This window comes from Odocoileus virginianus, chromosome 9 (assembly GCF_023699985.2).
Source record: "Odocoileus virginianus isolate 20LAN1187 ecotype Illinois chromosome 9, Ovbor_1.2, whole genome shotgun sequence".
NCBI lineage: Eukaryota > Metazoa > Chordata > Mammalia > Artiodactyla > Cervidae > Odocoileus > Odocoileus virginianus.
The window spans coordinates 62154285-62172432 of NC_069682.1; the positions used below are offsets into that span (position 1 = coordinate 62154285).

The 18148-nt window shown below is 37.8% G+C and overlaps 1 protein-coding gene across 1 annotated transcript in view; it reads left to right on the forward strand.

Moving 5' to 3' along the window:
- The window catches only part of CTNNBL1 (catenin beta like 1), a 159619-nt gene that overhangs the window by 73724 nt on the left and 67747 nt on the right, over positions 1 to 18148 (forward strand). The window contains exons 9-10 of the mRNA XM_020892118.2: positions 216 to 274; positions 1783 to 1931. Of these exons, the coding sequence (XP_020747777.1) occupies positions 216 to 274; positions 1783 to 1931 (208 nt within the window). The remainder of the gene's footprint in view (positions 1 to 215; positions 275 to 1782; positions 1932 to 18148) is intronic.

An 18148-nucleotide genomic window follows, 5' to 3' on the forward strand; every position in this document is an offset into this window, starting at 1 on the left:
TGATATTCTGTTAGGATAGGAGCCAGGCTTGTTTCAGATCATGACAGCAAGCTCTCTTGCCTTTGGCATCCCCTTGCTCTCCCTCTCGCTCTCTGTGCAGCTTTTGTACTCTGTCAAGCTGTATTGATTTTGTTTGCTGATGTATCAGTGTTAGACGGCTGTAAAATCTGACAGTTAGCTTCATTTTTTTTTCTTCTATTTTTTCCCCCTTTTAGAAAACAGGGAATTGCTTGGGGAGCTGGATGGAATTGATGTGCTTCTTCAGCAGTTATCCGTGAGTAATTCTTATGCTTCCTGTCTGCCATGAAGATACATGGCTTGTATCTTTAAATGGGAGGTGGAGCTGGAGATAGTGGGAAGGAATAAGCCATGTGATGCAAGCCATATGGGGTGTGTTGGCAGGCTTGAGGTCACAATGGAGGCACATGGTTTGCCTCCTTTCTTAGTCGTTTGCTCTTTATGACCAGATATCACCATGTATCTGGTGTGGACTTTCTCAGTCTGCTGATGTTTGTCAGGCCCAAAGACATGTGCTTCCCACTTAAGTATATATTTTTGAGCCAAAAATGCCATACTATTTTCAGTTGACCCACTCCCAAGATTATTCACTTTCTTTTTTGTCAGTCTGCCACTAAATTGGGGTCTGTTCATTTAGAATCAGGTAAGCTTCACGTGTACAAGTTCCAGTGCAATGGGATAGAGGTCAGAGAGGAGGATAGGGGGAGGATGTGGCACTGGAGGCTGGAAAAAGAAATTAGAAATTGCCATTTGCTCAGTGTTAGAAATGTAAATCCCGTTGAAATGTTCTGCTGGCATTCTGAAAATACTGTTAAGATTTTTTTTTCCTAACCAGTCTCATCTGTGCTATTCCAAAACCAGGACTGAAAATAGATCATTTGGATAAAATCTTTAGAGTGTTGGGAGTGTCTGAGATGTCAGTTTGCATACAGCTTCCATCCTGGTGCCAGCAGCCTGAGTGGTTTGGCCTTCACCCCAAAAAATAGAGCTTTGAATTGTGAATCTGTTCCCAGTTCTGGGAAAGTGCTTAGTCCCTTTCCTGTAAGATTGATCATTTTGTAGTAGACTGTATGGGTATGCATACACTGTTAAGAGGCTTTCCCCCCAACATTCCATGTATTTCTGGCAAAGATAAAAACTGCTTGAAGCCATTCCCATGACTTAGAGCCACAAATGGTCTGTAAGGCAGTTCATTAGCCCTGGTGATTAGGAAACTGTTCCTTATTTGGGGCCAGGATTTGTCCTTCAGAACTGTGATTTATTTTACAGTGGGAAGAAATGTGTTGTGGTTGGGTGGGCCAAGTGGAGAGCTTTGGGGTGGGGGTAGCTGGCAAAGTTGTTTCTCGATCTGGGTGATGGTTTCAGGGGTGTTCACCTTACTCATTTAGCTGTACATGTTTATAGAGTTTTCTGTAGGTGAATATGTTTCATAATAAAAAGATTTTGTTGGTTTTTGTTAAATCTGCCTCCTTGGAACTATGAATCACTCCTGAACCTAATGGTCAATTGAGTGGTTTTTTTGTTGTTATTGTGTTTTTTTGTTTGTTTGTTTTTGTTTTTGCATGATAGCCATTTATTTAATACCTGTGAATCAGAAAGCCCAGTTTCTCTAAAATAGAAACAAATGGGAATTTTGTTTGGTAAGGCTCTGCTTCTTCAGTTGTAGGGTTATTGGAGTAGACAGGCTTTGGAAATTGTTGAATGCTGGTTGATGAAAAGACCTTCTCTTATGATTCTGTGCCTTCTGATATTTTTGCTTGACAGGTGTTTAAAAGACACAATCCTAGCACAGCCGAGGAGCAGGAGATGATGGAAAATCTGTTTGATTCCCTCTGTTCCTGCCTAATGCTGAGTTCCAATCGTGAGCGCTTCCTAAAGGGCGAGGGTCTTCAGCTGATGAATCTCATGCTAAGGTATGCTTCTCATCTCCTATCGTGTCCTAGCTGTACATCTTTTTTTGTCCAACTCCTCACTGTTAGCCTGGATTCAAGAACATGTAGCTAGCTATGGTCTTTTATTCCATTGAGTTTCCTAGATGTATAAAACAGTAGTCTTCAGGTGAGTGTATGGTCTTTTCTGAAGTTAGTTTGGATGAATACAGAGTATGTTTTGGTCTGTTTGTACCCTATTGTTATGTCATTTGGTAATAGGACCACTGCAGTGAAGGGAAATTTGTTGTTGTTGTTGCTCCTTCTCATAGTGTGTTGGTTTGGGGAAATCTAGTCATTAACTTCTAAACATACCCTATGATAATTTCTAAACTTAGCCCAATTTTCTTTTTATCTTATATAGACCTATATATGCCATATGTTTGTCCATCCATATTTCTACTATTGACAAAGATCAATAGTGGCTCAGATGGTAAAGATCTGCCCACAGTGTGGGAGGACCAGGTTCGATCCCTGTGTCGGGAAGATCCCCTAGAGAAGGAAATGACAACCCGCTCCAGTATTCTTGCCTGGAGAATTTCATGGACAAAGGAGCCTGGCAGGCTACAGTCCATGGGATAGCAGAGTCAGACATGACTGGGCAACTAACATACTTTACTATTGACAGCAGAATGTAATTCCTGTTTGTCATTTATACATATTTTTCATTATATATTATTTTCAATAATGAGTTGTGCCTTGCTATGTGGCTAGCATCAGAGATACGAAAAATGTGCAAGACGGTTCTAGAACTTTTCTTCATAATTCCTTCCTTGTATATCTAGGTCTAATTTAAAGCTCAAACAGTAAACAATCTGCCTGCAGTGCGCGAGACCTGGGTTCGATCCCTGGGTCGGTAAGATCCCCTGGAGAAGGGAATGGCAACCCACTCCAGTATTTTTGCCTGGAGAATCCCATGGAAGAGGAGCCTGGTAGGCTCCAGTCCATGGGATTGCAAAGGGTCGGACATGATTGAGTGACTGTCACTTTCACTTCACTTTCATATCTTATTACTTGTGATTTCATTTCTTAAAATAGTTAAAGTAGATTTCATATTGGTGTAATTCACAGAATCTGGAAGTAAATGGGAGATAGCTTGTAGTTGATAACTCTTGAGAAATCTGGCTTGGAAGCAGTAGAGATATAGGGTGAAGAGGTAACCAGAGCTGGGTGTTTAGTTGACAATGGTCAGTTTTTTTTAATTGAGAGATGTAAGAGCATGTTTGATTGGTAGGAGGACTGAGCACTATGGGATTATTCTTTATGAAACTGAGCCTGAGTCTGCTGTTTTGAAACATATCTGTATACATTGAAAATCTCAGTGAAAAAATTTTTTTAATAAGTTTGATACTTATCTATTAAATATAGCTTAAAATATAGAAATACAGAACTATTAAAGCACTGATAAGGTAATGTGTTAAGTGCTTGGCTTATACAGAAATGAATGGTAGGATTCCTGTCCCTTTGGATGCAGATTCCTTGGAGTCTTTTTCCCCATAATTGTTTTGTTATTTTTAACGCTTTTTAGGCCTACCACACTTGTAATTTTCTATACTGTTTATTTTTTTAACTTAACATGCTGTTTCCCATGTTGTGACATAATCTTCATGACAGTTTTCAATAATTGAATAATGGTGACACCAAGGGAATATAACTTGGTCTTTCTTTGTTATTGATATCATAGTTATTTCCAATGTTTTGTTGTTATAAAAAATTCTCCAGTGACAGATTCTACAAATTTTTGTGCTTAAAGCTATTTTTGTACTTAAGATCATCAGGGTATGTGTTTAGAAAACATATTCTTTTTAAAGGCTTGTATAGGCCCAGGGGCACAGTAGATCTCTTGGTTTGTCCAGTGTGTACCAGACCTTGGATTGATTGAAAATCTTCCTTGGTGGAATTGTTTTTAAAATTTTATTTTAAAGTACAGAGAGGGGCAGTGTAATTATTCAGAGGCCTTTAGTGTTCAACTGATTTTTGCTGGCTCTTCTCTCTTGAGTCTTTTGTTTGTTTATCTTCTTACCCTTCTAATTGCCTGTCCTTTTGTTGAAATGACCCACCTTCTCTCAAGCACATAGCATATAAAGAAGATGCATTTGGCTTCCTGGACCTTATAACCTTAAAACTATATTCTACAGGGACTTTCTTCTAAGCTTCTTGAAGGTCTGAACTGCCAGTGTCTTTGGATGTTTGAGTACAAATACGAGGTGATGTATTCCTGTAGCATATGGCTTGGAAATGTGCAGCAGTGGGGAGCTAAATAAATAACCAGAAGTATGGATTATTCAAGCAGGAATGCTGAGGTTCTGGGAGCCTAATTTAAAAAGGAGCTCTAAAAGATGTAGAAATAGCACCTTTCTAGGATCTCCTAACTTTTCATTTTTGAATGCTGAAGTTACTGTTAGATTAATTCTTTTACCTTAATTAGCTATATCAGCAGATTCAGCATTTCTTTTTTTTCTCTTTCTCATGCTCTTTGTTCTGTGTAATTTTTTTTCTTCAGACTCCCAAATGAAAAGTTTAATTGGGAGAGAGTTGTTTCTCCCTAGTAGATCCATCCTTCCTGATCTTCTAGCAAGAGCTGCCAAGTTGCTCTCTGTCTCAAGGGAACCCATTTAAAAACTATGCAGCTATAACACTAGAAGTTCAGGAAAATTCCTCTGGTTCCATTGCCCGTAAATACTGATTTTTATTTGAATTCAAGCATTCATCAAACAGTTAATGAAATGCCCACCTGGAGAGGTAGCAACATGTTGTAGTGTGAAAGAAAGGGGTTTAGAGTTGAGGCAGATGTGGATTTGGAACACAGCTCTTTCAATGACTAGTTCTGGATGTTTGGTGAGTTATTCTAACCTTTCTGTCCTCTGATTCTCCCTCTTTTCATCTGGAAAATGGGAGTAACAATGCCAAATTTGCAGGGATTTTGTGGGAATTAGACTATATAAATTGTCTGGGACAGCTCTGCAGTTATTAAAACATTGATAAAGTGCTATGTTCACTTACTGTGTTAAGTGCTAGGCCTATCACAGACATGAACAAGACAGAATTCTTGCCTCCAAGAAACTCAATAGGTCGTGATGGAGGCTGACATTAAATAACTCTAATATAAAGTATTAACTGTGAAGAGTAACAGTGAATTTTGCATGTCCACAGCCTATGAGTTTTTTTTTTTTATGTTTCCGATTATTGATAAGGAATGATCACCAACAAGATAGTCATTTATACGTTTATGTACACACATTATCACACATACATATATATGATTCAATTTTAATATTTTTATCATCTCTATCAAGGCATAAATGATATATAATCAGACACTCATTTTAAGTGTATAGTTTTAATTTTGACAAATGTGTATACCTTTATTTTCACCACAAGGAACATAAAAGATACTGTCGACTGAAAAACATGCACAACATGAAAGTTGTGAGTTAAGTTTTATTTGGGGCAAAATGAGGACTGTAGCCTGGGAGACAGCCTCTCAGATAGCTCTGAGGAACTGCTCTGAAGAGGAAGTGGGGAAGTCAGTCTATATGTAATTTTGGTGAAGGGAGATATGTGCACCATTTTGGCAGAGTATTGCTGCTAATCACAAGGAGCAGATGTCTCAATTAATGATTTTATTGCTTTCCTGGATAGGAGAGGATGCAAGAAATTAGGCTCAAAAAATCTTCTCCTGTCCTCACACCATACACAAAAATAAACTCAGCATGGCTTAAAGAGTTAAATAAAGACATGACACCATAAAACTCCTAGGAGAGAACATAGGCAAAGCATTGTGACATAATCATAGCAGTGTTTTCTTAGGTCAGTCTCCCAATGCAAAAGAAATAAAAGCAAAAGTAAACAAATGGGACCTAATCAAGCAAAAAAGCTTTTGCTCAGCAAAGGAAATAAAACGAAGGGACAGCCTCCAGAATGGGAGAAATATTTGCAAATGATACGGCAGACAAGGGCTTAATTTCCAAAATATAAAAACAGCTCTTAATGCTCAATATCAAAGAAAAAAACAAAAAACAACCCAGTCAGAAATTGGGCAGAAGACCTATAAAGGCACTTTTCCAAAGACATACAGTACAGATAGCCAAGATAGTCAACAGGTGCATGAAAAGATCAACATTGCTAATTATTATAGAAATGCAAGTCAAAACTGAAGTGAGGTATCACCTCACACTAGTCAGAAGGGCCATTGTCAAAAAGTCTACAAGTGATCAATGCTGAGAAGGTGTGGAAAAAAGGGAACCCTCCTATAATGCTAGTATGTGGTGCTCAGTCGCTTCTGTCATGTCCAACTCTTTGTGACCCTATGAACCGTAGCCTGCCAGCCTCCTCTGTTCATGGGATTCTCCAGGTAAGAATACTGGAGTGGATTGCCATTTCCTTTTCCAGGGGTTTTCCTGACACAGGGATCAAAACCGCATCTCTTATGTCTCCTGCACTGGCAGTCAGGTTCTTTACCACTATCGCTACCTGAGAAGCACAGTGGGAAGCTAGTGGAAATATAAATTGGTGCAGGCCCAACAAGATAGAGGTTGTTTAAAAAACTAAAAATACAGTTACTATATGATCCAGCAATCCCACTTTTGGGCATATATCTGGAAAAGACGAAAACTGTAATCTGAAAAGATGCACGCAGCACAGTGTTTCTTAGCCATATTACTTAAACAATAACTAAAACATGGAAGCCACTTGTGTCCATCAGCAGATGAATGGATAAAGAAGATGTGGTTATATATACATACAATGGAATATTACTCAGCCATAAAAGTAATGAAAGAGCCATATTCTCTCTCATAAAAGGGAATAAAATATCATGTGCAGCAACATGGGTGAACCTAGAGATTATCATTCTAAGTGAAGTCAAAGAAAGACAAATATATGAAGTCACTTATATGTAGAATCTTTAAAAAAAAATACAAATGAACTTATTTACAACATAGAAATAGACTCACAGACATAGAAAATGAGCATATGGTTGCCAAAGGGGAAAAGTAACCAATATTATTTATCAATAAGAAATATTCTTAATCTATTTTACATTCATTTTTCATACTAACTCTTTAAAATTCAGTGTGCATTTTACATTTGCATCTAAATTCAATGCTAAGTTTTCATTAAAGTACTTGGTTTTTGTTAGATTTCATACAATTTACAGTTGAAAAAGTAGATTCCCACACTTAAATATACTTATTCCAAACATACTTAAATATTTCCCAATAACTCAATCAAGTATCAATTGTTAAACTTCAATTAAATTTTAAGTTGCCTCAACTTAAATCTGAAATTTAGCTGTATTTCAAATGCTCCATGGCTGTATGTGGCTAGTGGCTACCATATTGGATAATGCATGTATAGATCATTTTTATCACTGTCTGAAATTTACTTGATCCCTTTTACAATCAATTCCTACCAATCCAGCTTTGGCCCCAGTCAACCATTGTCTTTCTAGAATTTCATATAAATAGAATCATACAGTTTGTGTTTTGTTTAGCTTATTTGACTCAATAGGTTGTTTTTGAGGTTCATTTACTTTGCATGTATCAGTAGTATGTTTCTTTTCTATGCTTAGTAGTTTATGTTTATTTATTCATTTGTTCATAGACATTTGTTTTTTCTGTTGTTTTGCTGTTGTGTATAAAGCTGCTTAAAAGTCTTAAGATAAACATATGTTTTCATTTCTCTTGGGTAAAATACCTGGGAGATGAATGACTAAGTCATATGAAAGTGAAAGTGTTAGTGCTCAGTTGTGTCCAACTCTTTGTGATCCCATGGACTGTAGCACGCCAGGCTTCTCTATCCATGGAATTCTCCAGGCAAGAATATTGGAATAGGTTGCCATTTCCTACTCCAGGGGATCTTCCCAACCCAAGAATCAAACCCAGGTCTCCTGCATTGCACAGTTTCTTTACCATCTAAGCCCCCAATGACCAAGTCATATAGTAAATGTAAATTTACTATTAGACACTACCAAGCTGTTTCCAAAATGATTGTATCATTTTATATACTTACCAGCAAGGCATGAGAATTCCTGTTGCTCTATCCCCTGATTCTTAGTGTAGTCAGATTTTAGTTTTAACTATTTGAATGAGTGTGTATTGTGGCTTTACTTTGCATGGAACTGATGACTAAGGTTGTTAAGGGCTTCCCAGGTGGTGCTAGTGGTAAAGAATCCACCTACCAATGTAGAAGACCTAAGAGACATGGGTTTAGTCCCTGGGTTGGGAAGATCCCCTGGAGGAGGAAATGGCAACCCACTCCAGTATTCTTGCCTGGAGAATCCCATGGACAGAGGAGCCTGGTAAGCTACAGTCCATGGGGTCGCAAAGAGTTGGACACGACTGAAGCAATTTAGCACATAGGCACGCACAAGGTTGTTAAACATCTTTTCATGTTGATGTTTCTCACATCTTTTGTTAAGTCAACCCTTTGTTCAGACTTATTGTCTAAATTTTATTTGGGTTATGTTATTGAGTTTTAAGTGTTCTTTATTCTAGAAAGAAGTTTTTGTCAGAGATGTGTTTTGGAAATATTTTTTTTTCCTAGCCTGTGGCTTGCCTTTTCATTTTTTAGCAATGTCTTTTAAAGATCAAAAGTTTTACTGATAAAGTCTAATTTTAAAATGTGTATATATATATTTTTTAATTGTGCTTTTGAAATGACATATAAACTATATTTCCCTAACCTGGGTCTCAAAGTGTTTCTTTCATATCTTTTTTCAGAATTTTCAGTTTTATGTTTTACATTTATAGATCTGTGATCGATTTTAAATTAATTTTCATATTTGGTATTAGGTATGAATTGAGGTTCTTGGTTTTATTTATTATTTTTGCATCAGTTCAGTTCAGTTCAATCGCTCAGTCAAGTATGACTCTTTGCAACCCCATGAACCGCAGCACTCCAGGCCTCCCTGTCCATGACCAACTCCCAGAGTCCACCCAAACCAATATGTCCAATTCTGGCCCCATTTATTGCAAAGATTGTCCACTTTCCAGTTAATTGCCTTTAGACTCTTGTCAGAAATGAATTATCTTACATGTGTGGGTCTATTTTTTGTGCTTTCTATTCTGCTTCATTGATTTATGTGTCTGTCTTCTTGCCAACACAACCCTGTTCTGACTGTATGGTTGAGTCTTGAAATTATGACGTAAATCGTCTTACTTAATGTCTTTTTAAAGACTTTTATCTATTCTAGTTCTATAGTTTCTTTGTCTTTGTATATAAATTTCTAGAAAAACTGCTGGGGTTTTGATTGGCATTCTAATGGTTCTGTAGATTCTTTTGGGGAGGATGCACATCTTTGCAACAGTGAGACTCCCCATCCATGAACATAGTATTATTTCTCCATTTATTTAGGTCTTTGATTCTTTCATCGGTGTTCTGATTTTTAAAAACAACTTAATATTTTGTATTTTCCTAGAAATTTTCAATTTCATAGACTTCCAGGTTTATTAATATAAGTTGTCCTTGTATTTGTGTAATTCTGTTCTGTATCTTCCATTTCATCTTTTTTATTTTCTGCTCATTATGTCTTCTTTATAACTCTTGTGTTATATATATGTTATATATAAAGTGTTATCTATTTAAATTTCCCTGCTTTCTTACTCAATCAGCTTTGTTAAAAGTGATTGAGATTGTCTTTGCTTTTGGTTTGGCATTTTGTTTATTTGTATACTTTTTGCCTACTCATGAATTTTTTTATGTCTTTAATTCCTGTTTTCTTCTTTCTTTCCATTTATTGTGTTGCCCTTTTCTAAATATCTGAGTTGAATGGTTAATGCTTTTAAAAATAATCCTCTTATTTGAAAATAAAAACATTCAGGAATTTCCTGGCAGTCCAGTGGTTAGGACTCTTTGCACTCACTGCCAAGGGCTCGGGTTCAGTCCCTGGTCAGGGAATTAAGATCCCACAAGCCTTGTGGCACAGATAAAGGGGGAAACAACAACAACAAGCAAACTAAGGTTAAAATTTTCCTCTTAAAATGGCTTAGCTTCATCACACAGTTTCAAATGGTTAAGTCTTGTTTTCTGATTACATTAATAGAAAATATAGGCTGAATAGTATCTGCTTTTCTAATTTGAGGCTATATTTGTGACCTTGTAGATGGCTAGTTTTTGTGTATATCCCATGGACACTTAAGAGTTTGTGTTCCTAGAGTATAATGTGCTGTACATAGCTCCTTAATCAATTTTTAAAATATATTTTAACTCTTCCATATCCATTTTAAAAAAACTAATCTGTCAAATTTTGAGAGTAATATTGGTATCTTAATATAACTGGCTTTTTTTTTCCTTTTATTCTTGACTCTTTTGCTCATTATATTCTGCATTGCTTATTCAGAAAGCAAATGCTAATTCTTTTGTTTTAATCTTGAATTGTATATCTTTGTTAGTGTTAAACAGTCCTCTTTGTTACATGTAATGAATTGGTCTTGAATTCTTTTATAATTTTGTATTTATCTATTGTATCCCTTCCTATGATTATATTTTAACTTTTTATGTCATTTTATATCATATGTGACTCCTATTAAGAGCATGTAGCTGTTTTTTGGATTTTTAGTCCAATGTAAGAGTTTGTTTTTAAGCAGATGAATTTAATGTACTTGTTTCTATTACAATGACTGTTGTGTTTGGCCCTTTCCTTCTCTTTATTTTGTTCTGATGGTTTTCTTGAAGATTTTATTTTGTTTTGTCTTTTAGTTCTTTTATTTTCCTTCTGTGGAAATTATGCAATTTATTCCATTTCTTTTCTGTTAGTGTAATTTACTTTTTGAAAAATGACACTTGATTTATTTGTTTATGAACATTTGAAGTGGCACCAAGTCCCTTCAGGATCTATCCTCTGCCTAATTCTCCTGTGGCCATCTCCTCTCATTCTCCTTTTCCCACACATGTATATTCTATTCTCTAAACCAAACTATTTTAGATTCCTTAACACATTTCTTTATTTTCTCTGGGTACCTCACCCTTGATACTTAGGCTAAAGTTCTTTTAAGAAGCCTCTGTCCCTATGTTACTTCCCCTTGCCCTGTCCTTACATCCACACACCCCCTCTTGATTTTAGAGATTAGGTTCAGGCATCCCTTGCTCACCCCTGTGGGAGCACTTACCATCCTGTGTGGCAAGCATCTCTTTGTCCCTGGCTGTAGTAAAAGATTCTTGAGAGCAGGAACCAGGTTTTCCTCTCTGTTTCCCCAGAATCTAGCAATTAATTAGGCACTCAGTAAATATTTTCTAAATGAATAAGAAAAGTCTTGAGAAATATTTTTGCATTTTAGAATCATTGGGTCATAGAATTGCTGGCAGATCCTGTAGATAGACCTGAAGAATGAGGAGTGATTTATTAAAAGCCATGTAGCTGAGAATGTAATCTCCCGTCAAGAGATATTTAGTCCTGTTTGCCCATGTGAAATTTCTTAGTGTGTGAGGGATATAAAATAGGGTGGTGGTGAACCTGATCTTCAAGACTTCAGGAAAGCCAGGCATCAGCTGTAGTCCTGGGCTCACTGCCCTGTTTGGCTTGTGCCCATGCTGGGCTTCTGAGCAAAGCCAACGCAAGTGTCTACACTTCAGTTTATCCCCCCTTGGAACACTTGACCCTCTCAACTCTCTTCTTCCATCCTCCTCCTAGGTATTTTAGGGTTATGGTTTAGGTATTCATTTCTTATAACCTTTCTACTCAAGGTTCAAAGAAACCCTTCATGCAGATTTGTAGCTGAGTTCCAGCTTTTGTTTCTGAGCACTGTTTGGAGGTCTAGGACCTCTTAGCCCTCACCTCACCGGCCTTTCCCCTCTTCTTTCTCCTTCCATCCCAGTGTTAGTTTAGTTGTCAGGTGACTTTTTTTCATTCCTTTGTGGAGTGTCTGGATTTCACAGTGCTTGACAGAATCAATAAGGGAAAAAAGGCTATTTTTTTTGTTTGTTTTTTTTCTCTCTCTGCCAAAGGATAGATGAAGACATTTTGAAAAAGAAGAAAAAGCTTGCTGAGGTGATATTTAAAAATGGAACTCATGCTGTGAAAGAAACAGCGGGTAGCCATCCTAGAGTATCGGAACTCAAAAAAAAAAAAAAAAGAATTTCTCATTTGGCCGTTGTTTTTTGATAAGGAAAGAGAAAATATGAGGTGAGGGTGGGACCCACAGAGCCTCTTGGGCGGTGGAGAACTCTTCTCCTGAAAGGAAGAGAAACCAGAGGCCCCGTGTTTCAGGTATCTTGCCCTCATTCTTTTGGCTTGGTAGTCAAGAGTTAGGTTTGTTGTCGTCGTTTCGTCACTAAGTCGTGTCTGACTCTTTTGTGACCCCCTAGACTGTGGCCCACCAGGCTCCTCTGACCATGAGATTTTCCAGGTAAGAATACTAGAGTGCGTTGCCGTTTCCCTTTTCCAGGGGATCTTCCTGAATCTGGGATCAAACTCTCATCTGTTGCATTGGCAGGCAGATTCTTTACGTCTGAGCCACCAATTAGGGTACAAAGAGGATATTTGGATGATCCTTGGCTGGCAGCCAGAGAGTTAAGATATGAACATGAACCAAGTGGTATTTTGGTAGTCAGGAATAGTTGAGAGAAAAATAAAATTTGGGAGAGTTACAGTTTATTATGCAGTTTAACAAAGTGATGAGATTTATAGGGTCCAATTCACAGAAATAAGACTAAATTATACCTATGGGGCCATGGCCATCTTAGAATTTAGCAGAAAATGAGGGCGGAGCTGTAAAAATGGCCTCATTGCCCCTGGGTGGAGACTGATTTGCCATTTCTTTGTGCTTGGTTACAGAAGTCTATCTTTGGTAAGATGTTGCTGCAAATATAAGATTTCAATATACCGGATTTAATTACAGACTGTGCTCCGAAGTCTTTGCTTCTTGCCTCCACAGAGCAGTTTTTAACAGTGTGTCTTTTTATCAAATGGTTCAGTGTTCTCTGAGAAGCAGCAAAGCCAGTGGGAGACAGAAGAATTACATTGTCAGTTTCCTTGAAAACGTTGACATGAAACTTATTACTTCTGTTGTAAAACCCTGTTCCAGTTAGAAAAAGAAGAGACCACCATGATCCCAGGGGATGTGTACAATTGCAGCTTGGGGTTGTGTAGCAGAAATACAGTGAACCCATGCTGATTATTAACTGTATAGGCCAAAGAGGGAAAAAAAAAAGGAAAGAGAAGGATACATTCATTCACACGTCAGTTTTAGGAAACATCAGGTTTTTTTACTCGAGTGTTTTTTTTTTTTTCTTTTTCTTTCAATTTAACTGTTTAACTCACTATAATAATTTTGAGATTCTGCCACATGTAACAATTGTTTGTCCCTTTTTCTTTGCTGGACAGTATTCCATTTAAGAATACATCACAGTTTATTTTTTCATTTGTTGATGGACATTTAGATTTTCAGTTTTTTGCTTTAAAGAACAAAGCTCCTGTTAATATTCATGTATGAAATCTTTGGGTGAACAATATTTTTCATTTCTTTCCAATTTTAGTATATGTGCTGCCGAAGCAAGCACTATTTTTCATTTCTTTTGGATAGATATCTATGAGTTGAATCATATCTAGGATCAGTATGATAATTGATCATATCATATCTGGATCATATGATAGGTATATATAGTGTTTTGTATTTTAGTCATTCTAGTGGGTGTATATAGGTGTCTTGTGGTTTTAATTTGAATTTCCCTCATGGCTAATGATATTGAGTGTCTCTTCATGTGCTTATTTGCCATCTACATGTCTTCTTTGGTAGAGTATGGTCAAATCTTTTGCCCATTTTGAGCAGGGGTAAGAGTGGTTGTCTTACTAACATTTCTTTCTGTGTCATAGATATACTCTTGTCAGATACGTTTTACAGATATTTTATTCCAGTCTATAGCTTACCTTTTCATTTTCATAACACAGTCTTTTGAAAAGTTTTAATTGGGGATTTTGGGGGCGGCAGTCACTGCACCACGCATCTTATAGGATTTTAGTTCCCCAACCAGGAATTGAACCCAGGCCACCACAGTGAAATCCCCAAGTCCTAACCACTGGATTGCCAGGGAATTCCCAGAGAAGTTTAAAATTTTTATTTTTTATTTTTTAAATTTATTTATTTATTTAACTTTACAATATTGTATTGGTTTTGCCATACATTGACTTGACTCTGCCATGGGTGTACATGTGTTCCCCATCCTGAATCCCCCTCCCCATCCCATCCCTCTGGGTCATCCCAGTGCACCAGCCCCAAGCATCCTGTATCCTGCATCGAACCTGGACTGGCAATTCATTTCACATATGATAATTTACATGTTTCAATGCCATTCTCCCAGTAAAATTTTTTCACTTGTTCCAGTGATCTTTTTTCTTTTTCTTTTTTTCTCTTTAAGTAAACTTGGGTAGTTTGTGTCTTTTAAGGAATTCATTTTATCTAAATGGTAGAATTTTTTGGCATAAAGTTGTTCTTGAATATCCCCTTATTATCCTTTTAACTCCTGTATAATCTGCAGGGAGATACGCCTTCTGCTATTTCTAATGTTAGTCATTTGTATCATCTTTTCAAAGAATCAGTTTTTGTTTTCATTGATTTTCTACTGGTTTTTTGTTTCTGTTTCAGTGATTTCTGCTCTGATCTTCATTATTTCTTTTCTTCTGATTGCTTGGGGTTTAATATGCTATTCTTTTGATTCCTCAAGAAGGGAATTTGAGATCACTGACCTGAGATCTTTCTTGAATTTTCTAATATATATTTAATGGTATAAATTTCCCTCTAATTGCTGCTTTAAACTATGTTACACACATTATGATATGTTGTATTTTCAGTTCAAAATACCTTTTAATTCTCTTTTGATTTAATCTTTGACCTATGATATATTTAGAAGTACATTATTTAGTTTTAAAATATTTAGGGAATTTCCCCCTATTTCTTTTTTCTTTTGGCCATACCTCGTACCATGGGGGAGATCTTAGTTCCCCGAGCAAGGATCAAACCCTCATCCCTTGTGTCGGAAGGGTAGAGTCTTTTTATATAAATATATGTAATTTTATTTGTTTATTTTTGGCTCTGCTGGGTCTTCATTGCTATGCAGGGGAAGCATGGAGTCTTAATCACTGGACTGCCAAAGAAGTCTCCCACATGTCTTTCTGTTTTTTATTTTTACTATGTTTTTTATGTCTACTGTAGTGCTAGAAACAAAAATCTTACCTTTGTTTTCTACATATTTGTTTCATTTTCTGGCACAGGCAGTCAAGAAATGATTGGTACTAGCAGTTTATAAAAAATGAATGGGAATAGAAATTGAAAAAAATGAATCTAGCAATATAGAAGACTGCCACTATTCTATTTTAGAGGTGGAATATCTCTTAGCGTCTGCCATAGCAGTAGTGTTCTTTGGCACTGTACTTAGAGAGCACCTATGAACTTAGTCATATTGATCTTATGTCTAATTCATAGGAATCCTGGATTCCAGAAAGTGATATATTTGGGGAACTAAAGGGAAATGAACTTAATCATGTACATTTTAAAGCAAACAAAAATGATCTCATATGGCATTATCAAGTTTTTTTTGCAGAAATAAGTTTATGGTTCACAGTGTCTTTTAAAGAAGACTGTCAGTGCCTTTTTTTGCAGAAATAAGTTTATGGTTCACAGTGTCTTTTAAAGAAGACTGTCAGTGCCTATCACTTTTTTTTCTTGATTCCTCATGGTCTTCTCATTGAGAAGGGAGTGGACTTTAACTCTTTTACTTGTCTTTCCAATAAGTTTCCTCCAGGGCTTAATCCCTCTTTTCTGCATGGTTTGTTCACCCTCTTAGGGTAGTCTTCACATCATTGATTCAGTTACTAGCCATAGATTTAATCATTCTTACACATGGGATCACAAAGAGTTGGAAGTGACTGAACACACACATTTCCCTCCATAATTTTATTTGTTTATTTGTTTGTTTGTGTGTGGTTGCACTTGGTCTTCGTTGCTGCACGTGGGCTTTCTCCGGTTGCTGAGAGCCAGGGCCGCGCTCCAGTTGCGGTGCACAGGCTTCTCACTGTGGTGGTTTCCTTGTGGAGCACAGGCTCGAGATGCTCTGGCTTCAGCAGTTGCAGCTTGCAGGCCTCAGTGGTCCTAGCATGTGGGCCCAGTTGCTCTGCAGCATGTGGAATCCTCCCAGACCAGGGATCGAACCCATGTCCCGTGCATCGGCAGGCGGTCTGTCATCCACTGTACCACCAGGGAAGTCCATTTCCCTCTATTTTTAATCTCATTCCTGGACTGCAGACCAGTAAGTCTAAGCTGATGTCTCACCAGCACCCAGGATCAACCTGAACTCACCTCTTTTCACCCATAGTCTATTGTTAGTTCGCCTTTTTCACCAGCGTCTCTGCCTTCCGTGTATCTCCACTCTTTCTTCTACTTCTTCCTCTTCCTCTCCCTTTATACAGTCCAACCCACTGTGGCAAGTGTGATCTTTCTAATACACAGAATCAACTGGCTTCATTTTTGTCCTGCTGCCCCTCTGGCTCTTAATGTTCTCACAGGACCATGCACTGCTTCCCTGAATGTAACATGCTTACTCATGCCTTGGCATATGCTATTGTTTCCTTCTGCTTGAAATGCCTTTCTCTTTTTTGCCGATCTGAGAAAGCCATCCGTGGTTCAGGCAGCATCCCCTCTGTGAGGCCTCCCTGACTCATAGTCAGCCTCCTCCCTGTATTCGTGTTCTCTGTATACACCTCCACTGTACTACATGGCTCTTCTCAGTATACCATGGTCTGCACATGTCTCCCCTGTGAACCGAGCTCCTCAGAAGCATGAGCTGTGCCTCTCTTTACATCGCAGCTTAATATCTGGCACTTGTTAGGTACTTCATAAATATTTGATGAAGAACAAACATACTCAGAATGCATGTTTATTATGAAAGTGTTTCTGTCTAATGAAGAATAAGTGGATTAAAACACCAGTGGAAACTTCCCTCTCCTCCCCTTTCTGTCTCCTCAGAAGGTTCACCTTGGTAGAAGAGTAGATGACTCAGTCCTTTCCCACCAGCACCCTTTTTATAGCGGCCAGCATCCACATTGGTCCTGGCATGATCGACAACCTGATGAACCCAGCCACGACTAAGATAAACTACTTGTCCTCAAGTAGAATAAATATTTCAAATAAAGCCAACCCAAGAAAGTCAGGCCAAACAGCTATTGATTGCTAAAAGCCTGAACTTGAGCCCAATGAATATTCCAAAGTTCACCTCCATGCAGCTTGCCTAAATGGTGATCAATATGCAATTACTGCCCCCTTTAAACGAGTCTTACACTGCCTACCTGGAGAAGGGTTTTACTTTTAAAATCTTTTGTTTGTTGAATTTGCTTAGGCAGGGAAAAAAGAGAGAGAGACTTGGCTAAACCCCATTATCCTTTACCTTTAGCATTTTGAACAATTCTGTTACATGTGGAATGGTTTGAATGTATGCGGAATGGTAACTGGAAGGTGCCCTGTTACATGACCGTCACTCATTTCAAGAGGACTTTTTCTGAGTGGCTAAACAGTAAGAATATTGTATTTCAGTTTCCTAATTTCTCCTCACATGGTTACATTGCCCTAGTCACAACCTTTGTAAATTTAAGTTTGTAGAGTGGGATGCTGAAGTCCAGCTACAGTGGAAACAAATATATTATTTGTCTAGTTTCCTTTCAGAATTTTATCTTGATGCAGAAAAACCCCTACCTGCTGAATTTAGAAATTTATTTACCCTACTCCTGATATTTAAGGTTTCATATCTCACAAATATGCCTTTTTGATACCACTGCCATAATCAGAACTCTGTTGTTTTCACTTCCACTCTTGTCATATTCTCTTAAAGGTGCCTCCTGACCCCAAGCTCTGTCCCTCCAGGCCCTTCATCACACTACTGCCAGATTAAGCTTTCAAAAATCTATTTATGTAGCGCCCTGCTTTTCTTAAACATTTCATGGCGTCTCAGCATCAGTGACATGGAGCCCAGGTTCCTTGGGCAACACACAGGGCCTGTCATGACCTGTTCCTGCCCACTTCCCCTCAGTCGTCTCCCCCCCCTGCCCCGATCATTCAGAGCTACTTCCAGTCCCTCCAAGTGACACGCTTTTACAGACCTCCTGTACCTTTGCATATGCTGCTTACCGCCGCCAGTGACATGGATTTCTCTTCTCTGCCTGGCAAATAATCATACTTCAGACTTAGTTCAGATGTCACAATTGGATACCCACATGC